A 27,953-nucleotide genomic window follows, 5' to 3' on the forward strand; every position below is an offset into this window, starting at 1 on the left:
CCCTCACCCCCCTCCACCTCAGTACCTGTGGGTGGGTACCAGGCTATGCCAAAGACACCAGGATTTAAAATCTGCCTGCCCTCATTCCTTCTTGATCAGTTATGAACATCAATGCTGCCTCTACTGGTTGGGAGAAGCCCCCATTCCATCCAGGTGCAGTATCTGCAACTCCTTACCAAGCTTTACCCAAGAAGGCTGCATGGAAGTCACCATGAGGCCTCATTCGGACCCAGGTCGGGGAGCTTCTCCCTCCACACCCCTGCACATCAGCCTGAGACAGCCAGTGCAACCTCCTGCTATGGAGATCTGAGTTTTCATCCTCAGAGGATTCCAATGGAGTACAAGGGCCTCCCATTCTCTACTGCCACTATGAGTACCCCAAAAGACCACTGGCATCATGTCAGTACCCTCTTCTACAACAGCAGAGGAGCCACTGGTTTCCCATGCAATAGGGCCCTCTGCAGCACCCACCAGCTCTCTCTCCTCGAGCCACTGTGCCCATGACTCCTGGCGGGGATCGCCAGCTCCGCATCATCGCGGATCTAGGCATCGCAGCGTCTTGAGAAGTAGTAGCACGAGGCAGCACCATTCCTCGACGTCGGAGTCCCGGTCCTGTGGCAGACGTCGTTCTCGGCAACATTGATCGTACTGCTCCCATGGTACTGACAGGTCATTGGTAACCCTGACCTCGTCCCACATGTGGCCCCCTACGTCCCAGCCCAGCCAACCTGACCAGCTAGTGCTGCCGGTGCCACAGCACGGTCAGTGGCAAGGGCCCCCATAGCAGGGCCAGTGGTGACAGTGGATCCCCTAGCTCCCGGTGCGTGCTCAGCCAGAGGCTCATTCAGTAGCAGGGGCATCGGAGGCTCCCTCCGCCTCACTATCCAGGCCTCCAAGGGATAGATCGGTGGGTCATGGATCCTCAGCACCACACGCGGAGTCCGACCAAGGGGTGGATCCCGCGGCGCCGGCTGATGTGCAGAGCTCTGTACCAGCCTCCTCCCACACGCCGGATGACAAGTTTGCAGCCCCACCCCCCTCCGCACCACAGGAGGACTTCAGGGCTCACCAGGAGCTACTGCAGCGAGTAGCATTGACCCTCCAACTCCAAGCTGAGGAGATTGAGGGACCCTCAGACTCGCTCTTCAATGTCCTCTCCTCTTCGGTCCTGGGCAGAGAGGCCCTACCGCTGCACGAAGGGGTGGCTAAGATTTCCAATGCCTTCTGGCAAATGCCAGCCTCCCTTGCGCCAATGTCGAAGGCAAAGCGCAAATATTTTGTGCCCACGAAAGGGCATGAGTATCTCTCTACCCATCCGGCCCCCTACTCTCTAGTGGTGGAGTCTGTAAATCATAGGGAGAGACAGGACCCACACCCAAGAATAAGGACTCTAGAAGGCTGGACTCATTTGGTAGGAAGCTTTATTTGTTGTCCAGTTTCCAGCTCTGGGTGGCCAACCACCAAGCCCTCCTTAGCTGTTATGAGTTTAACTTCTGGAGGTCACTGCCCAAATTCGAACCCTCCCTTCTGGAGCATGAAAGGAAGGAATTTAAGGTGCTTGTGGAGGAGGGTGCCGCTGCTGCAAAGGCTGCTCTGCAGGCAGCTTCGGATGCAACTGACACGGCTGCTCGGTCCATGGCCTCGGCGGTGTCCATGCACAGGGCGTCTTGGCTACTGCTGTCTGGGCTGTCCACGGAGGCACAGTCTGTGATGCAGGATCTTCCCTTCGATGGCAAGGACCTGTTCGTGGAACAAACAGATGTGAAACTTCATGGCATGAAGGAATCACATTCTACCCTGTAAACCCTTGGGCTTTATGTCCCGCCTGCCAAGGACAAGCCTAAGCTGCAGGCTCCCGCCCCAGCTCCTCAGCCAAGATATGAGCCCGCCTATAAGAGGTCCAAGACCCAAAAGAGGCAACCTAAGAGGCAGTCTCGCTCTGCCCCTCAGCCTGGGCCCTCGAGGGGCAAGCAGCAGGGCAAGAGACGTTTTTGACTGGTTGCAGGAGGGTACCTGGGTGCCTCCCGAGATGACCCTCCTACCAAAAAGTTTGCCTTCAGCAACCACTTGTGCGCGTTCCTTGCGGAATGGTCCTGAATAACATCGGACCATTGGGTCCTCAACACCATTTCCCAGGGCTACATGCTACAGTTTGTCTCACCCCCGCCCTCCCACCCCCCTCCCTGGGACGACATGGGGGACCCATCACATGTACCCCTGTTAGAGCAGGAAGTGGGTCGGCTCCTCAGCTTGGGAGCTGTGGAGAAAGTTCCAAGGGAGTTCTGGGGAAAAGGGTTTTACTCCCATTACTTCCTTATCCCAAAGGCGAAAGGGAGGCTCAGGCCTGTCCTGGATTTGCGAGACCTCGATCAGTTCATGGTCAAATGCCAGATCTGCATGGTGTCTCTGGCATGTATCATACCCTCTCTGGACCCTGGCGATTGGTATGTGGCCTTGGAGCTTCAGGATGCATACTTCCATATCCATATATTCGAGGGGCACAGATGCTTCCTTTGTTTCTTGGTGGGATAGGACCACTACCAGTTTACGGTCCTCCCATTTGGCCTGTCCACCGCGCCCAGAGTATTCACAAAGTGTATGGCGGTTGTGGTGGCCTATCTCGGACGCTGAGGGGTCCGGATATTTCCCTACCTCAACGACTGGTTGCTCAAGGGCAGCTCCCGGTCTCGGGTACAGGACCATGTGGAGCTGCTTTTGGCTGTGTGCCAACCTAGGCCTCCTAGTAAACGAGGCCAATACCCTTGTGGTGCAAGCAGCAACTGAATGGTCCAGACCCCAGCCCCTGCACTACACCCCAGCTGATAAGGAGGGCAAACAGTTGGACTTTCTGGGAAGCCAGGTCTGCTCATCAGCTAGCCTCTAGTTCCAAATTTGGAACTATCAAGCCTTGTTGGCTAAATATGAATTCCTCAACTATGGCAAACTGGAGGACTTTACTGAAAAGCTGTCTCAGCAAGATCGACCCCAGTTCCAGTCTATCCTGGATGAAGGGAAACTTGTGGCATGATCAGCGCTTCAATCTGCTGTAGACATGGCAGATACCTCATTGTGCTCAATGGCTGTGGGCATTGTCATGCAGAAGGAATTGTGTCTTCATTCATTTAGTTTCCCCACAGGGGTGCAAAAATCATTGAAGACCTCCCTTTCAGTGAATTGCATCTATTTAACCAGAAAACTGATGATTCACTCCATACCCTGAAGGATTCAAAAGCCACACTTTGATCTCTGGGCATCTGTACACCTGTACCCAAACAGAAATTCTACTGCCCACTACCAACACAGCGGTTCAGGACTACCCAGTTTTTCCACCAAAGACTGAACGAACCACCGCGCAAGCGCCAGAAGACCCAATACCCTCCAGGCCTGCCTTCACAGCCTACATCACCACACACATGCAACCCTCTCAGAAAAGCTCTTTCTGAGTACCACTACAGAGCTGTCAACCAGTGTGCCTACTGCCATACAACCACCCCATCCCTTTTAGCGTTCATTCTACCAGCTTAGAGAGCAATAGCAACAGACAAGCATTCATTCTACCAGCTTACAGAGCAATAGCAACAGACAAGCAGGTGCTAGATGTCATCTGTTATGACTATCCAATCAAATTCATGACACTACCTCACCCACAACCCTACTTCTCAGGGACCATTCTCACTAGAGCATCCTTGCCCTAGAGATAGATTCAGTACTACAAAGGGAGCGATAGTCCTCCAAACAATCAAGGGACAGGGTTCTATTCAACTTACTTCCTGATACCCAAAAAGAAAGGCGGTTGGAGACCAGTCCTGGATCTCTCTCCCCTCCATTGCTTCATTCACAAACCCAAGTTTGGTATGGTCACTTGAGTAGCCATCATACTGTCGCTAGAAAAAGGTATGTGGTTTATGGCTCTCGATATGCAGGACACCTATTTTTACATCAACCCACAGATTACTCCTGAGCTTCCTGGTAGGCCTTCAGCACTTTCAATACAGGATCCTACCATCTGGACTCGCCACTGCTCCCAGGGTCTTCACCAAAGTTTTCTCTGTTGTAGAAGCCCACCTCAGGCATTATGGGGTCCTTATATTCCCCTGTCTCAATGACTGGCTACTAGAAGCGTGATCCAGAGATGAAGCTCTCATCTCAACCACCATGTTGCTCAGACTCCTTTCCTCCATAGGAGTCAGGGTCAATGTCGAAAAATCAGCTTGGGTTCCCACACAGTCCCTAGAGTTCAGAGGGACCTCCATCAATTCAGTCACAGCACGAGCTTACCTACCAAGGGACAGATTCCAGACTCGGCAAGAACTCATCCCCTGAATAATCTATAGTCCATCTGTCCCAGTCAGGACTTGCCTATCCATCCGTGGCCACATGGCAGCCTGCATATACGTTACTGCCCGTGCTCACCTCTGCCTCGCTCGCCTACAGATGTGGCTTCAGAGAGTTTACTCACCCACGTGGCATACCATAGATCTTATGTTGATAGTCCCCCACATTGGTAGACTCTTCCCACTGTTGGTGGACAGACCTGTGACAGGTCTGAGTAGGGATCCTCTTCCTCCCATCCTCCCTGGACAGGGAAGTCATCAGAGACGCATCCCTTGCAGGATGGGGAGCACACATGTGAGACCACATGACACAAGGGACACAGACCCCTCAGGAATCCAGGATGCACATAAACATTCTGGAACTCCGGGTGGTACAGAGAATGTGTCAAGCATTTCTCACATCCATTCGCTGCCATTATGTTCTCATCATGTCAGACTACAACACCATCATTTATTACATCGACAAACAGAAGGGCACGAGGTCAACTGCTGTGTGTGCAGAGGCCAGTCAATCTATGGGATTGGTGCATCACCCACAAGATCCTGTTTTTGGCAGCTTTATATTCCAGGGACTCAGAAGTTGATTGCAGATGTTCTCACTAGAAGATTCATGGCTGATCACAAGTAGAAATTCCATGACACTTTAATAAGTGACATCTTCAACCAATGGGGGACTCTGAGCAGAGACCTCTTTGCCTCCCATGCCAACAACAAATGCAGCACATACTACTCTGGGGGGTGCGGAGGAGCAGGGGTGTGTCAGTATCCACTCTCAAGGTGACATTCTCATACTCCGCTGGTCAGACCAGATCAACTATGCTTTCTCCCCCGCACCCCCTCCCCAACCACCACCTTTCCTGCCATGTGTACTCCACAAGATCAGGTGGGAGAGAGCCATTATCATTCTGATTGCCCCATTCTGGCCAAGACAGTTCTAGTTTCCCAACCTTCTCTGCATGTCAGCCTATCCCTCACTTCCCCTACCTGCTTTCCCCAAGCTGCTAATGCAACACAACAGCAGGATCAGACATACCAATCTGCAGACATGTCACTTCAGAGCTTGGTATTTGGATGGGCAGCTTCTCTAGAATGGGAGTGTTAATTGGAAGTGCAAGACATCCTCTTGAGCAGCAGAAAAGAGTCCACTAGGTGTTCCTACTGGGCCAAGTGGAAACATGTCACCTCCTGGGACCAACAGAAAGGGCTTTTCCCACAGGAAGTAGAGATTCCCCTTCTTTTCAATTATCTCCTGTCCTGGAAGACATTGGGGCTCGCCCTCAACTCTCTCAAGGTCCTCATAGTGGCAGTCAGTGCCTTACATCCCCCATGGAAGGACACTCTGTATTTACACATCTGTTGACTAATACGTTTTGGAAAGATCTCCTCAGAACTTTCCCACCCATACAACCTATCGCTCCCCAGTGGGTCCTCAACCTCATTCTAATGGCACTAATGAAATAGCCCTTCGAATCACTGGCTTCGTGGTCTGTCCTTCCTTTTCATAAAAGTTGCATTACTTGTGGCTATCACTTTGGCGAGAAGGGTAGGTGAACTTTGGGGCCATGATGACGGACCCCCCCGTTCAAAATTTTCCATAAGGACAAAGTCTCCCTGCACCTACATCCCAATTTTCTACCAAAGGTAATATCCCAGTTTCATCTCAACCAACTCATATATTTAATTGCTTTCTTTTCAAAGTGTCATGCCTCAGCAGAGGAACAACAAGTTCATTCCCTCCACGTCTGCCAGGCCATGGCCTTCTACCTGCAGGGGACAAGACTCATCAGGAAGTCTCCTAGATATTGTTTATTGCAGTAGCTGAGAGAGTTAAGGGGCAAGCGATCTCCACACAGAGAATCTCCAAGTGGATTTTGGGGTGCATTACATTCTGCTATTAGTTGTTGCTACTGCCTGCATCGCTCAGAGTGAGAGCCCATTCCATAAGCGCCCATGCATGGAGGGCAGCCATGTGGAGTTTGGTACATACTTTTGCAACAGATGACTCATTTGGCACCGCTGTCCTCCCCTCAACTGTTCCATTCTCATCCTTGCATCTTCCTCCAAATTAGGTACTGCTTGTTAATCACCCTCAGTGGAATACAATAAGGGCCATCACTCAAAGAAGAAGAGGTTACTTAGCTGTAACTGGAGGTTCTTCAGAATGTGTGGTCACTGTCTATATTCAACTTTCTACCCTCCTTCCCCTTTGCTGCGGATCTATTCAGTTGGTGATGGAGAAGGAACTGGAGATGTGGTCAGTCTGCCCTGCCCTTTATCACCTTGGATGAAACCATGAGGCGAGGCGAGGGTGCATGTGCAGACCAACGGACACTACTACTTTCAAATTCTCTGGCTCCAGAAGCATGGCATGCATGCATAAACCCTCAATAGAACTACGCATCTCAAAGAACCTCCAGTTACAGGCAAGTAACCTTCTCTTCCGCTGCAGCATGGGGCCTGGGTCACTTTCATGTTTAAATTAGTGTAAATGGTGGATTCTCTGTAACTTGAAGTCTTTAAATCATGATTTGAGGAATTCAGTAACTCAGCCAGAGGTTAGGGGTGGGTGGGTGGGTGGGTGAGGTTCTGTGACCTGCAATGTGCAGGTGGTCAGACTAGATGATCATGATGGTCCCTTCTGACCTTAACCACACACACACGCGCGCGCGCCTTCCCACCTCTGACTGGAGGCCTTGTATTTAGCTGTTACACTTTGAGTGAGTTTCCAAGACCTGAAGAAGAGCTCTGTGTAAGCTTGAAAGCTTGTGTGTCTCACCAACAGAACGTGGTCCAATAAAAATTACCACCTCACCCACCTTGTCGCTCAACAACATTTCCAAACACCATGAGATGAGATTTTCTGGCATGAGTTTATTTTCCTTCAGAACTAGCAGAAGGAAGTGAAGGAAGAACCTTCTAATGTGTTCATGAACAGTACTCATAACAAATTGTGCTGGTTCGCATTTCAGATCTGTTTACGGTTTAAACGGTTCCAAAAGGTTAGTCTTTCTTGCCATCCATGAAGTATATAGAATTGTACTGTGAATTTGCAGAAATTTTTTTCACTAGTAAATTAAATCCCAGCTAGAGGAGTACTATAAACCTACATAATCTGTTTCACCTCCCTCTCCAGTGGATTATGATTTAACACTTAAGCTTGATGAACATGGGGGCACCAAAAAAAACCTGCCTCTATTTCTAGTGAGCGGTAAGAATCTTGAGTGGATATATTGGATAATCCATTTTTTTTCCTAAAAAGGAAAAATATTTAGATTGGCTTCTCTGATAGCTATTGGGCTTACTTTCAGTGATTTCCCTAAATGATAGTTAAGGTACAGCTGTTCCCTGTGTTCATTACAGAATAACCATATCAAGAAAAGACCCAACTTGGAGCCAAGAGGTTTACATAAGTTTGTCAAACTCAGTTGGAGAGAATTTTCTTATGCACTCTGATAGCACTACATTCCTTACCTTGGTTGGTGGGATCTGTTTCTCATATCTTTCAACTGTTGAGTTGCCTGTATGCAATATATATGCTACTTAGGCATCATCTAGAGGCTAGCTGAAGAAAACTGTTTTTGGTTATACTTCTCTTTGCTGAGGCTTTAGAAACCTCTACAAAACCACTTAATTCTGTGATTTAGTCTGCCCTAGAAAGGCGGAGTCAACATGCTTGTCACGTCACGGACATGTGAAGGTGTTTGTATATCAAATCTAATTCCCTGCCTAAAACCAAAATAGTGCCAGATCCCAAATGAAAGCTCTTTTCTCTAGATGGCAAAAGTGGACTCATTTCAAAATGAATCTGGGGACCACCTGATGTGACTGGCAGGTCTTACAGCTTCTATAAGTATTGCATCTTACATCACAGAAGTCACCTGAGCACAGTTTCCCTTAGGAGTCATTGATGGGTATATAAGTGGATTTTAAAAAGTGTTGTTTTCTGTTTATCCATGCAGTCTATTTCCTCCCAACTGGTGGAAACAAGCCAAATTTAATTTTCTGACAATTACTATCTAGATATTTCCTGCTCAAGACTTTGAACTGCATGGGGGAAAGGTACAACACTAAATTTGGACACTGAAATGTAGAAATAAGGTGATATACAAACATCATCACAGTAAATCATAAGATGAATAGATTCATTTAAATGATGGGAAAGGTGGTTGGTTGGTAAACTATGAATGGGGGCATTGCTTGTGTACAGCACAGTAGGAAAAGCCATTTACTTCTTGCAAGTCGGTACTATTTTAGCTGAAAATAGCTGCAGTCATAAAAAGAAAAAATACCAAAACAATTTTTATATCCTTTTCTCCAAAAGAAATTGCAAATTCCTTCATATTGTAATTCAGATTGTGCAATGTTTGCTTTCCCCAGAAATCAACATTTTTTGAGGTGATTAATTTTATTCTGTCTCTTCTATGTACCTTTTTGTAGTGTACATTCTAAAACAAGATGTCCTGGTTACCATGGTGACACTGACATTTTTTTCCCATGGCTTTCATTAAAATGGTAAATTCAAAAGAACAGATATGTAGCACTGACTGACACTCTATATTGATGTTTCCTTCCACCTCGGGGTAAACCTTCTCTACGGGACCAACTGTAAGACTTTTTAATTAGATATTCAGCTTTCTTAGCAAAACAAACACTTCCATAGTTGCCCAAATGTAACTGGTTGGTTGCAATTAATTCAGTGGCTTAATCATTTAATTAGAAACATTTCTAATTACATTTCTTGTCTAATGCTGTTTATAATTAGACTGATTCTATGATTTAAATACACAAGCAATAAATATCAAGACATTTCAGCTGTGACCTCTTCAGAATCTAAAGAAATCTGTACAAATTTAGTAGAGGGCCACATTGTCTCACCTTTTTTTTTGCTTTTTGTTTGTTTGTAATCTAATTAGTTCACTTCCCTGCCCAAGAACCAAGCAATATAGAATTAAGCATAATTTTTATAAAATTTTTACAAAACTAATCATTGCCAGGTCAAATAAAGGCCAAAACAAAGACAAGACAGGGAACAGATGTGAATGAAATTTACGGTGAGTGTAATATGTCACTGTAAATAAATATTAGTAGTACTGACAACCAAGCTCTCACCAGAATCTGAACATAATTTAGTCCCCTGCAAACACTTAAGCCTTTGTATAGTCGCATGCATGAGTGCTCACAGGATTGGAGTCTTAATTTAGTAATAGTTAATGGTTCATCTCTGTTTACAGTGTTCTGGTTAGAAATGAAGAATGCTTTGATGCCAAAACTACCATTTTTCTGGGACTTTTGAGGAAGTGTCAGGAACCCTAGCTAAGATAAATAATAGATCAGTGCAATTTTTCAGAGCGAATAACTAATAAAGCTTGTCTTTGAAAACGATGTATTAGACTGTCAGATTTCACTGAGATTTGTGAATGGGATTTTTTTTCCCAGCTTGCACTGTTTGATCATCTTTCCTGCACTAGAAATAATATATCACATTTCAAATTGTATCACACCTACTACTTATTGAGAGGCTGCATGCAAAATGTTCAATTGTAAATGACTGATTTCACTAGGAATCCTACCGCATATCTGTCCTTCAAACAAAGTTGTATTTGGTCCCAGAAAATGTTCCACATCATAACACTGCCATTACTATGTCAGAGTGAAAAGTATACAGAATGGCAGAATTAAATACTTTTTTAAAAAACACTTCTTTGGGAACAAAATGAAAACCTTCCCACAAACACAAGTGTGACCATAACCACCTGGCCTTTTTAGTGTTCCCACAGTCCTGGATGGCGGGCTTCTCTGCAGGAACAGTAAGATTTTTTTAGACTGGAGCATGAGGGGAAAAGGGACCGCACCGGAGGAAACCCTGGTAGGAGAGGAGGCAGAGTCACAGGAACATACCCCAGATCAGGCCCTACAGCTGGCTAATGGGCCTCCTGGGCCTGTTTTCTGAGGATCTGTTCAGGGATGGGCCCAGGGAACAGCCTGGGGAGGGAGTGGCACAGGAGCTGGAACAGATCAGCAGCTGGGTAAGCAGCAGCCAACATCTTTATTATAATTATGGGGAAAATGGTAGCATAAATGGGAGGGATTTCTGGGTTATGGCCAATAAAATAGTTATGGAGGATATTTGGAACGGGATGGCTTCAGACGGTTGACGGTGGAAGTCATGCCGTTTCCCTGGTCCTCTTCCTTCTGTGGGACCACCATGTAGCCAAGGTGGCTTCCACATGGGGGAAAAAATTAAACATGCAACTAAGTTTCCACTTAAAAAAGAAAATAAGAATTACAGGATTAGCAAACATGAGTGCATATTTCTGCATATATTGCTCGGTTTGTAGCTATGTCACGCTGGCAGACTGATACAGTTACACCGTTATTAGCATTAGAGCCTTGTCCCAGACAGCATAGATTATAAACCCCCGTGGCTGTATTAAGTGAAAAAAGTCCCTTCGGGATGTCTGTACTTGGTCTACTGACCCAGTCCGTCCACAGCATGCTGTCTGAGCTGGAGAAAAGGAAGCAGGGGGAATCGGTTCTGCTGTTAGCAAGCCTCCACATTCTGATTCAGTATCCTGTTAATGTTCATCTGAATTTTCCTCCCCTCATGGCAGGTAGTGCTTGAGACTTTTTCATGCAGGAGAATCAGTGAGATTTCTGGGCAGGATAAACTTCCAGTGGTTGCTCTGTAGTTTAACCGCCCTCTCAACTCCTTGCTATGTTGTTCAGCCAGCAGGTGATGAAAAGATCTCCATTGTATAGATAGAGGGAATTGCAGCACTAGCCTGGAACATTTGCTCCCTCTTCCACACGGCGACCTCCCGCAGGCTTTCCTGGCCTGAAATAATATTGAAACCAATACTGGGAACAGGCCCCCTGGTCTAAATAGCCTAACCACCCCCCAATCAGTTCCTGGTATATTTAATTAAATCTGAAATTCCTTATTATGTCTTTGGTCTGGGTACATGACTACAAGGAGCTTCTTAAGATGCCAGTGTGTAAAGATGGAATAAAAGTATCAAACTATGGTATGACAGGGGATTTTTTTCCCTCTTTTTCTATGGACCAAAAATAATTTTAAAAGTTGAAGGCCCTGTTGGATCAAGGCAATCATCCAGGACTCTTGAGGAGAGGACCCTCAACCAGCATGGAAAAAGGAAAAGGCTCAGATGACCTGTTGCTTGAGATAGGGCACAGGTCAGAACAATGAACACCTGGAGGAGCAGCAGTGAGGGAGAACAGTGATGCAGTTCTTGATCATGCCCAGAGGGAGCAGTGTGAGTGGCTGCTCATCCTGATAGCTAGCAGGCTATAGCTCCTGCACCATCATTGATGCCTATGGACTCTCCTTCACTTTACCACATCCTGCACCCTGTGCAGCCATTGGACAATCCTAAGATGGGGTTGGCTATGACCCACTCTATGAACTGGAATGGGCAGATGTTCCCCATTTACTCTATCTCTGTACAATGTGTAAAGCTGCAAGTAATGAGAATGGATACACATATAACATCCAGTTCTTCTTTGAGTGATTGCTCATGTCTATTCCACAATTGGTGTGTGTGTTCGCCACGTGCACCGGTGCCAGAAGTTTTTCCCCTAGCAGTACACATGGGGGGGAGCGCCCTCCGCGACCCGTGGAGTGGCGCCTGCCTGGCGCAGTATAAGGGGAGCTGTGTGCTCCCCCGACCCTCAGTCCCTTCTTGCCGCCAGTGAAGGTGCATCGGAAATACTCTGCTCCAGCTTTGCTGTAGCTCGTCCCCAGAACTGTTCGTTTGTTCAGTGTTAGTACCTGTAATTAGTTAGCTGTTTAGTCAGTCAGTCATTCAGGGCCAGGGCATGCCCCACGCCCCGGGGTTTAAGTTGTGCGGCTCTTGTTGGCGTTCTATGCCAAGAAGTGACCCACACGCAGACTGTTTGCGCTGTTTGGGAGAAACCTATATCAGCGAAAGGTACAAAATTTGCAAGTTGTTTAAGTCTCGGACCAAAAGAGAAAGGGACATTAGGCTCCGGGCCATCCTGAAGAAGTCGGCGCTGACCCCAACTCCAGCACACCGCTCCAAACCGGTACCCGGCACCGTGGCATTGGTATGTGGTGACCCTCCGGTGCCATCAACCAGTCGGCACTGCTCCCCGTCCACGGGGCATGCCAAAAGGGCCAGGAAGATTCCCTCTTTGCAGCGGCACCGAGAGAAGTCTGGGACAGAGGCTAGGCCCATGTAGGGCAGTCCTCGATCCCCACCGGGGCCCAGGCCTCTGACTCACGTTGAGCGGAGTAGCCCTGCCCCTTCGGAACAGGCCTCTCCGGATGTCCAGATGCCATCCACACCTGAAGCCCTCCAGGTGGCCCAGGACGTTATGTCCATGCCGGTGCCCGGAGCACCGCCGATGTCAGCTCCATGCTCCAGAGACAAGCCGCCACTGGGATCTCCACAGTCACCTCCAGCCCGGTACCGGTCTTGGTCGAAGGAACATTCTCAACGCCGTTCACCGCCCACCACCCAGCAGAGTCCATGTGGATCGCCCTCGATGCCGACCAGACTGTCTGGCTGGGTTCCGGCCGCCTGGGACTCTCGGCACCACTTGTCCTCAAGGAGCGAATATCGACAGGACCGCAGCAGGCGTCACCAACAGGCCTTGTCTCGGAGGGGGTACTGCAGTTGGTCATGGCACGGTCATCGACGCCGTTCCCGCTCAGACTCCTGCTCCAAGACTCCGCCAAGACATCGCAGTCCTGGCTGTCGATCGCCGGCATCTCGCTGTCGTGGGTCTGCCTGTCGAGGCCATTCGTGGAGCAGCTGTTACCGTTGGTACTAGTCCTCCACGTTGAAATCACGGTCCCGTGGCTGACATAGATCCCGGCACTGCCACTCCTCCCAGTCCAGAAACAGCAGCAGATCTTACGCTAGCCCGGCCTCCATTTGTTGCTGTCTTTCGATGGGCCAGACCAGCCAACCCGAACAGCCGGCCCCGCCAGTGCCACAGCAGGTGCAGTGGCACCAAGCGTCGTGGCCGGCCTAATGGTACCAGTGGGCACCGTAGCCTCCAGCGCAGTCCTGGGTGGGAGCTCGCTTGGTGGCTGGAGCTTCAGAAGCAACGTTGTCCTCCCTCTCCAGACCCCGGAGAAAAGAGTCAGTGGGATGTACGTCCTCTGCACCGTGCCCGGAGTCTGACCAGGTGGTGGACCCTCCGGTGCCAGCCAATACCCAGAGCACTTCACTGGCCTCCTCGCCCTCCCTGCAGGCAGCCTCGGATGCTGCGGAGATGGCCGCACGATCCATGGCGTCCGTGGTGTCCATGAGATGGGCATCATGGCTCCTGCTCTCTGGGCTGGCCAGCGAGGCGCAGTCATCCATGCAGAATCTCCCATTTGACGGGAAAGCTCTGTTTGTGGCTGAAACAGATACAAGGCTGCATGGCATGAAAGACTCCCACACGACCCTCCAGACTCTGGGCCTGTATGTCCCAGCTCTGGCAAAACCTAAGTTCAAGCCACAGCAGACTCCCGCCCAGGCCGCCCTCCCGAAGTATGAGGCCGCCCATAAGAAGCAGCAGGACTGTAAGAGAGCCCCTCAGAGGCAGTCTAGGCCTGCGCCTCAGCCTAGGTCCTCCAAGGGCAAGCAGGCGGGGAAAAGGCGCTTTTGACGGGACGCTTGGGGGCACCCCGCCAGTCCTGATCCGGGATCCACCCCCAATAAAGCTCCCCTTCGCCAACCGGTTGTGTGCTTTCCTCCCGGAATGGTTGTGGCTAAACTCGAACCAATGGGTCCTCAACCATATCCCAAGGTTACACTCTCCAGTTTACTTCCTCCCTGCCCAACCACCCCCCTCCCGTCCCTGTCCCTCTTGGGGGACCCCTCACACAAAACTCTAGCAGGAGGTGGGGTGGCTCCTAGGACTAGGAGCGATAGAGGCAGTGCCCGAAGAGTTCATGGGCAAGGGGTATTACTCCCATTATTTCCTTATCCGGAAAGCCAAAGGGGGCTCAGGCCCATCCTGGACCTTCAAGATCTGAACCAGTACATGGTGAAACTCAAGTTCCGCATGGTTTCCCTGGCCTCCATCATCCCCTCCCTGGATCCCAGGGACTGGTACGCTGCCCTCGATCTACAGGACGCGTACTTCCACATCCACATATTCAAGGGGCACAGGCGCTTCCTCCGTTTCGTGGTGGGACAGAATCACTACCAATCCATGGTTCTCCCATTTGGTCTGTCCACTGCCCCCAGGGTGTTTACAAAATGCATGTCGGTGGTAGCGGCCTACCTCAGACGGCGGGGGGGTCCAGATATTTCCCTATCTGGACGATTGGCTTGTCAAGGGCACCTCCCGGTCGCAGATGAGGGATCACATGGCGCTCCTCCTGTCCACATGCACCGCCTTGAGCCTGTTGGTAAACAACACCAAGTCCATGTTAGTCCCGGCCCAACGCGTAGAGTTTATCGGGGCACTCCTGGACGCAGCGTCGGCAAGGGTCTCTCTCCCGCCAGACAGATTTGAGACCCTGAAAGGTCTCATCAACTCGGTCACAAGGTTCCTGGTGTCAACAGCCAGGGTTTGCCTGCAGCTCTTGGGTCACATATCAGCGTGCACATATGTGGTCCATCATGCCAGACTCAGGATGAGGCCCTTCCAGCTCTGGTTGGCCTCAAAGTTCTCCCAGGCCACGGACAGGATGGACAAGGTCCTCATCGTGCCAAACTCTGTGAACACCTCCCTACGGTGGTTGTCCACCCCAAACAACATGCTCCAAGGGGTCCTATTCAGGGACAGGACCCCGTCGTTGGAGCTGGTGTCTGATGCGTTGGACCTGGGTTGGGGGGCCCATGTAGGAAACTTTCAGACCCAAGGCCTGTGGTCGGCTCAAGACCTGACCCTACACATAAACGTCAAGGAGCGGTGCGGCTGGTGTGTATGGCCTTCCGCTCGCACCTGGAGGGCAAGGTAGTCAGGGTCCTCACGGACAACACGGCCTCGATGTTCTATATCAACAGGCAAGGCAGGACCCGATCCTCTGCCCTCTGCCACGAAGCCCTCAGGCTGTGGGACTTCTGTATAGCCCCGACATCCACCTGAAGGCCTTCCACCTACCGGGCGCCCAGAACAAGAGGGCGGACCGCTTGAGCAGGGACTTTTCCTCGCAACATGAGTGGTCCCTCCACCCAGAAGCGGCCCATCAGCTCTTCCGAAGGTGGGGAACTCCCCAGGTGGACCTATTTGCGACTCGGCAGAACCAGCGATGCCCCCGGTTCTGCTCTGGTGGGGCCTGGGGTGGGGAGCTATCTCTGATGCTTTTATCCTGTCCTGGTCAGGCCGGCTTCTCTACGCCTTTCCCCTGTGCCCTCTAATCAGCAGGGTCCTGGAGAAGATAAAGACGGATAAGGCCCGGGTCCTCCTGATTGCCCTGCTGTGGCCCAGGCAACATTGGTACGGGACCCTCATGGGCCTGGCAATAGCTTGGCCATTGCCGCTCCGCCCGGACCTGCTCTCTCAGGACTAAGGCCGCCTCCTCCATCCCAACCTAGTGGCTCTTCACCTCACGGCGTGGCTGCTCAGTGGTTAGGTGGAGAGGAAAGGACGTGCTCAGAACAGGTTCAGCACATCCTCCTCGAAAGTAGACGGCCTTCCACTTGCTGCGCTTATTTGGCGAAGTGGTCCCAGTTTTCTAAGTGGGCGGCGGACCAGGGTGTCTCCCCTGTGGCCACCCCGATCCATCTTATCCTTGATTACCTCCTCCACCTGAGGGCCAGGGCCTGGCGCCCTCATCAGCCAAGGTGCACCTGACAGCCTTATCAGCCTTCCATCTGTCAGTGCAAGGGCACATGGTATTTTCCCATGCTATGACTGGCCAGTTCCTTAAGGGTTTGGACTGTCTTTTTCCGTATTCTAGACCCCCGGTCCTGCAGTGGGACCTAAACCTGATGTTAGCTCGTCTCACGGGGCCCCCATTTGAACCACTGGCCACGTGCTCCTAGTCTCACCTCTCATGGAAGGCGGACTTCCTGGTTGCAATCACTTCGGCAAGGCAAGTATCGGAGCTCAGGGCCCTGACCTCCGAACTGCTGTACATGGTCTTCCATAAGGACAAGGTCCAGCTCCACCCACACCTTGCATTTCTCTCAAAAGTGGTCTCCACCTACCACATGGGTCAGGACATTTTTCTACTGGTCCTCTGCCCCAAGTCTCACGCGTCCAGTGAGGAGCACCGTCTCCACACGCTCGATGTGCTGCAGGTTCTGGCTTTATACCTCGAGTGGACCAAGCCGTTCAGAAAGTCCTCCCAACTGTTCGTCGCCTCGGCTGAGCACGCGAGGGGCAGCCGATTTCCACTCAGCGGCTTTCCAATTGGATCACTTCATGCATCCAGTCCTGTTATGAGCTGGCAGGTGTCCCCCCGCCACCCATTGTGAGGGCACGCTCGACTCGGGTGCAGGCCTCGTCGGCTGCCTTCATAGCCCACGTCCTCATCCAGAACATCTGTAGGGCCTCCACGTGGTCTTCGGTTCACATGTTCACCTCACACTGTGCGACTGTCCCCCAAACCAGGGATGACGCCGGATTCAGCAGGGCTGTCCTCCATCCTGGGAACTTGTGAACTCCTACCCACTTCCAACAGATATAGCTTGGAATCACCTACTGTGGAATACACATGAGCAATCACTCAAAGAAGAAAAGACAGTTACCTTTTCCGTAACTGGTGTTCTTCGAGATGTGTTGCTCATGTCTATTCCACACCCCACCCTTTTTCCCCTGTCGGAATTGTCTGGCAAGAAAGAACTCAGGGTGGGGGGAACACGCAGCTCCCCTTATACCACGCCAGGCAGGCGCCACTCCAGGGGTCGTGAGGGGCGCTCCCCCCCTACAGGTACTGTACAGGGGGGGAAAACTTCCGGCACCGGTGCACGTGCGAGTACGCACACCTATTCTGGAATAGACATGAGCAACACATCTCGAAGAACACCAGTTACGGAAAAGGTAACTGTTTTTTAGCAATGAGACTCTACAGCTGAGACTTTAGGTAATGGCACAATTCTGCAAGTTTGCACTTTCACTTACTTGTGTACAGGGAGCTGGGATGCCTGCAATGGCTTTCAGAATACTTTTGGTTATGTTAATAAATTGGTTTGCTTGAAAAAAGATAGTCATGAAGTTGTCCAAAGCTTTTAATAAAATATCCAACTCTTACCACATAAAAGCAACAGCAAATAAAAAATAGCAAATAAACTCATATGTCTCTTACAGCCGCACAGGGCACATTTCCTCCTGTGTCACCCTGCACTGAAAGGATATGGGAACACAAGGAATCCCTTGTATTTCCCTTGCTTGCCTGGACCAGTCTCAGTAATGACAAAGCTCTTTCAGGTTGCCTATACTAGATCTGCAAACCAATGGTGTCCGGCCTAATCCATGTGAAAATTCTTACCCTTATCCTCAGAGATGATGTGGAGAGTGCAGCATGCCACAATAATACAGATGGCATTGGACACAGTGGCATCCAGTTTTGTAGATAGTCCCATCTTGCCTTCAAATGTGCACACTACCACATCCTGTAACTGCTAAGCGGCTTCTGTCAGGTCAGCTGTGTAGCCAGACTATAGTTTCATGAGCTATGGCTGTAAAGGGTAAGCATAGGCACAGACCCTCACCCCCAATGATAACCATGTTATTTGGAGGGAATATGGTTCCTGCTTGTCCAAACAGGAACCACCAGAGCTCAGCATGCTGCCATCATGCAACTTGCCGGTACATGCCTGCACTGGTGTTTATGAATCTGCCTTTTTGATTGACTAAGGCCTGCAGAATGTATGCATAACTACCTTTGCAGTTTTCACTTTCCTGTGCCCTTCGTGGCAGTACCATGAATGCCATTGCTGGCCCAGCACAGTTTGGGGGAAGCCAATTATCTCAAAGCCAGCTATTATTTCTGGCACCTTGTTTATGTCCACCACCCACTGGTAAACCATAGCATCAATTGCTGCTATCACAGCACCATTTGTGTGTCTGGGAGCATGCTCTTCATACGGCTCCATGAAGCTGGCCTTCCTCTGGAGTGCTGGGCCCCCTGCTGTTCATCCCAAGTTTGCATGATGATGTGATCCCACCATGGTACTAGCTATCTAGCATTAGTCTACATATGATTGCAGCACGCAACAGGTATATCTCCACTCTGCCATGAGTGAACTCCCTTCCAAGATCTTCTGAGGGTCAGACACTGCTGGTGAAATGCTATCCACAGTCCATTGTATATAGTGGTCACAAGCAGGAACAGCTCATCCACCTGTGCTCAAGCTATGGCTTGGCATGGGCTGGAATGGCCAGAAGCAGGGAGCGTGCCAAGCTGGGTGTGCCACAGCCAAATGCATTAGTGGGCTAAGAACGCTTCTGCGTAGGGGCCTGGGAAGGATGGGCAAGTTCTCCCACAATATACTGCAAACCACTTTCCAGAAGAGCCCAGGTTAGTGAAGTACTAAGAACCCTGGGATATGTTCAAAGCAATCCTAGTGCCAAACCAGTCTAACAGCAATACCAGTGTGCACACAGCTAGATGAGTCTGACTTTGATGCAGCTGTGCAATACCAATCCCACATGTGAGCATCCACAAGCACAGTTTTGCATGCAAAGGGGCCCAGCCAATTGTACACTGCAGCATATACATACCTTATGTCTGAACAGCACATAGAACAATGAGGTCCAGTGGATAGGGCACTGGATTGGAAGTGACAAGTCAAGGGCTCTAATTCCTGTCTCTGCTATGGACCAGCTATGTAACCTTGGATAAGTAATTTCAGGGTAAGTGAAACAAACAGGGATAGGGAGGACAAGGTAACAATAATACAAGCATGTGTTTGTGTATGTTAGCTATGCACACAATATAACTTACTGCCAGTGGAACCATTTTTATGAGAGTGTTCTGTAGGTACAACAAAAGAGCAGAGACTCTTCCAGAGGCACTTGAAGAGGACAAGGTAGTGAGTGGATTTATGATTCTTTGGTAGGAGTTACCATATGTAAGGGTCAGTACAGGGGAGAATTCCAGAAGTGAATGAATTGGCCATGAGGGCAAGGAATGTTAGAGTAGCAAAAATACAATCAACAGCACAATCGGTAATCAGTAATGTAAGTCTGCACTAGATCTGAGTAGTTGAATCCATGTGCCCACATACCACTTCATTACAGGACTGGGGCTTTATTCAGTTTCCCTTGTGTCCTACTCAGCACCAGGAAGAGGAAAACCATTGTTAAAAATAGTAAAGTATGATTGCAAGCCACAAAAGTCAGCAGGTTGACTCAGGAGACTGAGATGACTTAACTAATTTTTGGGAAAAAAAAAAAAATCTAGATTAAGTTGGCAATGTCCCTCTCAGCAAAAGCTTTGTTTAACTTTCCACCTCATAGATTTCTTCTAGTGCCAAGACCTACAAATAACTTAACTGATTATGATGTAAATGGTATCAACTGCTACAATTAAAATTACATAAAGGTTTCCATTCCAATCTTACTCAGAACCTTCCTCAACTGTCACCCATCACTCTGAAATTTTCCAGACCCCAATGGGTGTGTTACTTTTTTGGAAGTTTAAACCAAAGTTCAAGAATAAGGAGAGTGAAACTCAAAATAGCTAAAAGTAAAATAACAATTACAATACACTAGTTTCAAATATTTTAAACTGTTACACTGATATTTTAGTTTTGTAATGTACAATCCAAGTTCCAGCTATATTGTAATCTTAAATGACAATATGTATACTATGGTGAGCTAAACAGAATGTCTGACTGCCTTCAGCTTTGAGTACTGCTTTTGTGGTTTGAGTCACCAAAAGAGCTAGATGAAATCATTTCCTTGTAATTCACTGCATTCCAGACATTATTCTCTAGTCACCTGATTCTGAAACCTTTACTCTTGCCATTTGTGCAATTGATTTAAATGGGAATAGTCTCATGAGTAAGAATTTCAGACTTGGGACCTCATGTATTTATGAAATGGAGCAACGTTGTTCTGTGCTGAATTATAACAGACATTCTAAATGTTTCTGAAAAAAATATATTCAGTCCTTTCTCTGAGTCTTAGAAAGGAGCAAAACATTTTTATTACTATCTTTTAGATTGCTAACATACATTAAACTTGCAGGAGTAAATATGGAATGAAAGTGATGACTTACTGCATATATTTTAATATAGCAACTTATTTTTGCATAAAAGCACTTTGTAATAGACCCCCACATTAAAGATTTATGTTAAGCAAAAGAGCCACTAAATGCATTTATATAATTTATTTTTAAATTAAAAAGTTACCCCTATAAAACAAAACATCTGGATGGAGAATTACAGATGAGGAAATATCCTTTATCAGACTCACTCCTCCTATTCATGGCACACAAGGGAGATCTCAGGGATAGCTGGCAGTCATAGTAGCTCCTGGAAGCACAAGTAAGGAAAATGTTCATGCAGTCCAGGGGCAACAGCAAGCATGGCTGGGCAGCAAAGCAGAGGACATGAAACTAAGATAAGATGGGAGGTGAGAATTTGGCTCTTAATAGCACAGGCATTTGTTAAACAAAAATACGTTCCCTTTCAGCTTTAATTTTTGAATAGGCTTCCCTGTGACTTTTGGTGTGTTCAGTCAAAAGGAAATGCAGTTTTCTATTAATCATTTTCTTTTCTCAGTGTCTGTTTTCTGTGGTTTCAGCTTTTCTAAAGCACACCGTTCTGCCACTTATTTAAGTCTAACAGCTTTTACAAAATCTTTACACCTTCCCATACAATAAAAAAAAGTTATGTCTGCAAAGGATTGTATCTATCATAAAGGTTACTGAGTCTTATCTAATCTCTAAACATCATTTATAGAGCCTCAATGACCTCATGTGCTGAGGGTGTTCCATTGTTGAATTGCTGTTACAATAAGGACATTTCTCTCTTATCTCAAGTAAACTCTCCCTTCTTTAGTCTGAAGTCATTCTTTCCTGTAAACTCTTCAATGAACTGTTTTTCTTCCCAATAATGTCAACCTGTTACATAATTGTTTCATTACATTGTAAAATACATACAAAAGCAAATATTCTTCCAAGAGGGATTTTTTTCCCTCCAAAAAATTAACTGCTTAAATATTAAGTAGGCAGATATTCCCTAAAGTTGGCTGTGGTGTGGTATTTTGAAAAAATCAACTTTTTGGCATTTGATTTTACATTTTGGCACTAATTTTGAAAGTAAGCCACTGAGTTATTAAATTGAGCTGTTGCCCTGCCAATACATTGCATAACATTTTGTTACTAATTATTGTGAAAGGGCAGGACTCTAAAGCACCAAAGCATTCTAGAAAGTGATATCTGAATTCTCATGGCAACTTTCTAGTTGCTTCCTGGATACTGTTGGGTCTAAATATGAGAGTTGGCAGGAAATGGGAAGATTGTTGGGGTTTTGCCTTAACCAGAGAAAGGGCTGAAGATCTGTCTTCTGCTCAACAAACCCCAGTGAGGGAAACTGGAGATTGCTCAGACCCCCATTGAAGTAAATTTAGTACGAAGGGATATTGGCTCCATAAATACTGCGACCTCAAGTTAATGGAGATACTGTAAATGCTGTTCAGAAGGATTGTTTGTCTTCAGAGTACATCTAATTAGCATCAATATTAAATCTGTAGTTGGGTAGGAACTCTGAACAGAAAATTTGGCATGACCTCCATAGAAAGTTGAAAAAGGAAAGGTCCATAGCTGTTGGGAATAATAGTTGGGGATTGGCAGTTAGCTCTTGCTGGCTAAGAGCTTTTCTTAGGAAAAGTTTCAGAGTAACAGCCGTGTTAGTCTGTATTCGTAAAAAGAAAAGGAGTACTTGTGGCACCTTAGAGACTAACCAGTTTATTTGAGCATCCATTTGAGCATCCATTTGAGCATGCATCCGATGAAGTGAGCTGTAGCTCACGAAAGCTCATGCTCAAATAAACTGGTTAGTCTCTAAGGTGCCACAAGTACTCCTTTTCTTCTTAGGAAAAGGGGAGTCTTCTTAGGAAGAACCAGAGTTATCTAGATCAATGGTTCCCAAACTTGTTCCGCCGCTTATGCAGGGAAAGCCACTGGCGGGCCGAGCCGCTTTGTTTACCTGCCGCGTCCGCAGGTTCAGCCGATCGCGGCTCCCAGTGGCCACAGTTCGCTGCTCCAGGCCAATGGGAGCTGCTGAAAGCAGCGCAGGGAGGCAGGGACTTAACCAGCTGGCAGTGGCAAGTGGTGTGGGGCTAGGAATTACTCTCTTTAGAGCCCAGCAGCTATCAGCTCTGGCCCTCTTACCTGCCCAATGATACAGATTTACTCTCCTTTAAACCCCTCTTTTTTACTTGACCTCTGTACAAAAACATAAGACTCTTACAATTTTAAAAACAGGTATTTTCTTTGGAGAGGTGGTTTGGGCAGTATGTATCACAGGAACCCCGTGCGTGCCTGATCTCTAATTTGCACCATAAACTCTACGCCAGGCCCTGAACTGACATACTAATTTTCAAGCTGCTATAATTACTTATCTGGATTTTAGATGTTTGAAAATTTGGCTTTAAGTGGAAATCCTGTAGCATCCTTAACTACGGAGTTGCTACTGCATAATCATCCACACACATGTTAATCCCTAGGTTGGATTTCTGCACTATAAACAACCTGGGATTAACCATGAAGGCTAACTAGAAGTTTCTGGTAGTGCAGAGGACAGCTTTCACAGAAAGGTGGGCTGATATTAGTAACATACTACACTTATCTGTATTCTTTACACGCTAAATTTAAGGTTCTGCTAACCCTTTATAAATCCCTAAATATCTGAAAAGTAATTAATTGCAACTATGGAAGAGGAAGAGATCAATAAAAGATATCAGATCTGCCTAAAGACAGACAGCATCCTGGAGTGAAAACAGAACAGCTATAGTCAGATAGCTGATTGAAAAGGTCTTGGAAAAAAGGTAGGCAATATCAGTTTGGATAAAACATGAAGGAAGGGGCCGGTGCCTGTGACAGGTCAGGCTGTGTAAACTCTGTTCCTGGTGTGCAGCGATAAAGTTAACCTTCTTGTCCTAGAAAAGGCCACAAATAAAGACGATATTGTTATGCTGGGAACATGTTTAATGGCTGCCATCAAGTGAGTCTTTCATCTACAATCACAAATCTGGTTAAAGCAAAGCACCCGTCTTCCAGGCTCCATAGAAGGAGCAATTAAGCTTTTTTATCGTGACATAGTTGGAAATAAAAGCTGCCACTGCCCAAAGCAATGGGCCATATGGCAATGCTTGAGCAGAAGCTAACCTCTGTGGGATGATGTGTTACCTGACTGCAAACGCAGAAGCTAGGGGAGTACAAGCTGAGTGCATGTAAAGAAAGCCAGCAGACAGCGACAGAAACACGTGACATGAGCATGATCACGTGAAGGAGCAGACACAAAATTCCTTGAGCAGAGAACTGACTGGCTTGGGGATTGGCTCAGCAAGGAAACTGCCTTACTCATTACTACAACATCCAGGGAAACAGAACTCTCTGCACACCCTTTGTAAATCAACAGGATTGTGCCAGAAAATACACCTGACTCACCTCATCCATTTCTCTTCCTAATGGACACAAACTTGCAAGACCCCAAAAGTTGCTCATGTGCTTAAGCCAAAGGGGCACGGGCAACCGTCTAAAAGCCCAGAAGCCAGAGTTGCCTGCCTGGGGAACAGATGGAACCGCTTTCTAGGGCTAGGCCTTGCCACTCCAGTGCCTGCATGCTCCGGAGAGAGGCGGGTTTTCGATGGGGGCAGGGAACGCACCCGCTCTGCCCCATCCCTCGCACCTCGCGCTTCCATCATCCGCACCTCGCAGGGCCCAAGTCAGGCCCCAGCCCGGCGCTTGACTCACACGGCCTCTGGCCCGGCGCCCGTCGCGTCCCCGTGGGCAGGGCCGGCTCGCGCCCAGCCAGAGACCGTCCCCCTCACGCCACTCGGGGAGAACAGTCACTCGGCGGCGCGTCCCGCTCCGCGGGGCAGCGCCGATCCTCACCCCGCGAGCGTGGGCGGCGGCTGGCCGCCTCCCCCAGCTACCAGCAGGCGGAGCTGCAGGGAGCGGGTCCCCGCTGCAGCGGGGGGAGGGGAAGGAAGCGGAAGGAGCCGCCGCGCTGAGGGGGGGAGCAGGCGCTGTGTGGAGCCGCCGCTGCCGCTGCCCCCGCCGCTGCCTGGTGCGCGGCACGGAGAGAACGAGCAGGGGAAGCGGCTCCTCTGCCGGCGGGCTCCGTGCGCGCGAGATAGCGGGAGCCAGGTGAGGCCTCCACACAAGGGAAAGGGGGGACCCGGATGATGCCGAATTCGGCGCCCGCGAGGGGGGGCAGACGGAGGGGCAAATTCCCACGTGACCAGCGCGTGGGGGAGGAGGCTCGCGCGCCCCGTTCGAATCTCGGCAGCTTGGGTCCGGAGCAGCAGGGCAACTCTTGCGCGTGCGCCTCGGCTCCGCCTCCCCCTCCCGTCGCTTGCGTGTACATGTGCGTGTGCGCGCGCCGGGTGCCAGAGCGAGGCGTTTGCTGCGGGACCGGGACACGTGCGCGGCGCCAGCGCCATGTTGATTCCCAGCGCAGCTGTGGGGGAGGGGACAGTATGAGACAAGGAGGAGGGAAAGGGAGTGAGTTCTCGCGAGGCTGTGTGGTTCCCGTGGGAGCTGGCCGGCAGCAGGATGGCGGCGCGGCGCTGGGCTTGCTGGGTAATGGTAACTGGGGTCTGGGGGGCGGGGACCGTGGGACCAGCCTCCTCGCACCCTCCTTGCCTCAGGGCACACGGCGGGCGGGGTTGAGCACCCCAGGGAATCGGACCAGCGCACGCTGGGCCCGTGCGGTAACCGTTGCTGCTCCACAGGAGGCGCCGACCCGATCTCTTTTGCTGACCCCCTGTGGCTCTCTGGCAGTTTCTGTTCCCCTCTGCAGCGCCCCCTGCTGTCTGCCCTCAAGTGCCCCCCCCCCCCCGTTATCGGCCCCTGCTGTCTGCCCCAAAGCGTCCCCTGCTGTCTGCCTGCCCCATAGCGCCCTTATATTTTCCCATACAGCCCTGCCTCTTCCCAGCACCTCCCATTGTCCTCAGGCAAACCAGACTTCCTGCACTCTGACCATGCCCTATCCTGTAGCGCTTTGGGCCATCCTCTGGGCAGCACGCTTAAGCACCCGAAACACATCTCTTATAGCTACAAAGTGCCTAGCGCACTGTGGTCACTACTGGAAATCAGAACAAATAATAATGCTGTTTCCCTGTGTAGACCTGGCTCCCAGCACTGCTTTATCTGTCCTTCCTGGTGATGACGCCCCTTAGTCCTTTATTCGTGCTATTCTATACCTTGCTCCTTGCATGTTTCTGCTGTGATGCCTCTGAGGGTGCCCTGTAGCACCCTCACCACTTCTGTTTTACAGGCATGCCAATATCATGGTTGTGATGGGTGAGGTAGAAAACTCTAAATAGAATGGGTAGTGATGACAGGTACTCCAGACATGACCTCCCAAGACTGTACTGCAGTGTGATGCAGCACCCGAAACACACTTTCTCTTATAACGGTTCCTTGCATACTGTGGCCACTATTGGAAATTAAAGAAAATAATAATATTCTGTAGTACCAAAGCATTCCACCTTTGCAGTACTCCCTGCTTTTCTAACCTTGGTCCCTCACAGGGTTTTGCATATGGTCCTACTGCTGCCTGGTAGCATCCCTGTTACATTTCACTTCTGGCTACTCAAGGCGCCCTGACAGTTCTCCTATGCTAAAATTGCAACATCCCTTGTTGTTACAGTTCTAGACTGCTACATAGCTCTGAAATTTCTACACATTCTACACATGTGACCCTCAATTCTTTAAGTCTGGACTTCTGGAGCATATTATCAGTTATTGAGAAATGTGGTATATTAATTTTATGATGGGACTACCCATTCACTAAGATCTGTGTTGCTATTACCAGATTCACTGTACCTTGTAACTTAGTCCAGGTAAAAGGACTCAAATTTCCAGAGGTGGAACTCTGGCTTATGATCTAGCTCCAATTAAATACTAAGTTGGCAAACCTTTGAGAACACACTTTTTGTGTTTTTCTAGTTGTAATGTTAGATTAATCTTATTAACTGTGATTCACTTTTTGAAGTTTTTGCTTGTGATGTGTTTTAAGACTTGTTATACAAGAATTGATGCCCAAAAATTAGTTTGTAGATTTGTAGCTTATGATTAAAAAGTTTTTCTTGAAAGTAACTATATGTTTAAGTTGAATACAGTAAAATTGGTATTCTGTTTTACATAAAAATATCTGGGCATTTTTAAGGTACTTTGTTTAAGGTTAATAGAAGCAGTAACTATTCAAAAAATTGATGATATAGCTCTAGGAGTGAAAAAATAGAGAGGAGTTTGCAGATTTTATAAAGTAGAAGAGTACATGCTAAGATGTTCAATATTTTCACAAGGCACAGGATAGAGAACCTGGATATTGGGGTCTTCTTGGCTCTGCTGCAGATGTCCGGTGAAATCTGGACCCTGTTGAAGTAAATGGCAAAACTCTAGCTGATGTCAGTGAAGTCAGGATTCTACCCTGTCAGTATGACTTTGAGCAAGTTATTTAGAGTCTGATCCAACTCCAGTTGAAAGCTTTTCATTCATTTTATTGCTCTCAAGACTGTATAAAATAAGTAGTTTTAAGAGGAAATGTCTTAGAGCCCAAGATTGGGCCCAAACTTGCAGCCTTGCACAATAAATTATTTATTTTCATTCTATTGAATGGTGCAACTATGTGTGGATAAGTAGTAGCAGACTGGACCTTAAATAGGAATATCTTTTTTAATATGATCCTCCAGGTGTATTGCTATTTTAAGTTGATGTGGTAGTAATTTAGTACAATACTGTAATTTGCACCATTCTGAGTTCTCTGTGTGATTAAAAACTAAAGTGATTATTCCTTTGTCTCTGTAATTATAAAATGTTTATTTCTTTAAGTAATTAACTATTTCAAATAGCATAATTACTAAGGAAAAAATTAAGCATAATCATATTTTCTCTGTGAATATATTTAACATTTGCAGAATCTGAAAAATTTACCAGACACTTACTTAGAACACCAAATGTACTACAGAGTTAAGTAATAAAGAAGAGTTGGGTCTTTGTCAGTGAGGCCCAGGGACGAGTCTCTAATGAGATTCCATTCCACTTTTTCTGCCACCCTACCTGCTGAACAATGGGAAGGTGCTTTGATTTCTGCCAGGATTCCTTCCTATTCTGCTCAGGGGTTCTGTTTTGTATGAGCTTCTGGCTAGAAAGAGTCTAATAAATTTGAAGCTTCACCATCCTGTTTTTTCCTGGAAGGATGAAGGAGCTTTCTCTCTTATTCCTCTCCCAGAATCTTCTGGCTGCTGAGTTGGGGGATTCTTCATTATTCTACCCATTCCCTAGAGCTGTCTGGCATCTGCAAGGATGGAAAGGCTCTGTTACTCTATCCTTCCACCAGCATTCTGTCGAGTAGATGGGAGAGGGCATCTTTCCCTTCTATATTCCGCACAGTACTCAGTCGGCTGGGTTGAGGTCTCTGCTTCTTCCACAGCCTCCATTTTTGTGGCATTTAATTGGTTTACTTTTTGTTCAAATTTGGCAGGTTATCTTTACAATTATAAGGG

The 27,953-nt window shown here is 48.2% G+C and overlaps 2 protein-coding genes across 9 annotated transcripts in view; one reads left to right on the forward strand and one right to left on the reverse strand.

The window, feature by feature from the left end:
* Window positions 1–1,404: 1,404 nt before the first annotated feature.
* On the reverse strand, window positions 1,405–27,725 carry LOC119567001 (translation initiation factor IF-2-like). The gene is made up of 3 exons (XM_043521511.1): window positions 27,625–27,725; window positions 24,105–24,901; window positions 1,405–1,740 (listed from the first exon to the last, which is right to left on the reverse strand). Exons 1-3 carry the CDS (start codon window positions 27,723–27,725, stop codon window positions 1,550–1,552), a joined length of 1,089 nt encoding a protein of 362 aa, XP_043377446.1. The 3' UTR covers window positions 1,405–1,549.
* Window positions 24,732–27,953, forward strand: part of ZZZ3 (zinc finger ZZ-type containing 3) — a 107,502-nt gene continuing 104,280 nt past the window's right edge. For 3 of the 8 annotated variants that reach the window (XM_043520811.1, XM_043520810.1, XM_043520812.1), the window contains exon 1: window positions 24,879–25,023. The gene's annotated coding sequence lies outside the window, so the exon portion shown is untranslated. Of the gene's footprint in view, window positions 25,030–27,953 lie in introns of all 8 variants that reach the window. The other 5 variants (XM_007062568.4, XM_043520809.1, XM_043520808.1 and 2 more) reach the window with 5 other exon arrangements.

Source organism: Chelonia mydas, chromosome 8 (genome assembly GCF_015237465.2).
Source record: "Chelonia mydas isolate rCheMyd1 chromosome 8, rCheMyd1.pri.v2, whole genome shotgun sequence".
NCBI lineage: Eukaryota > Metazoa > Chordata > Testudines > Cheloniidae > Chelonia > Chelonia mydas.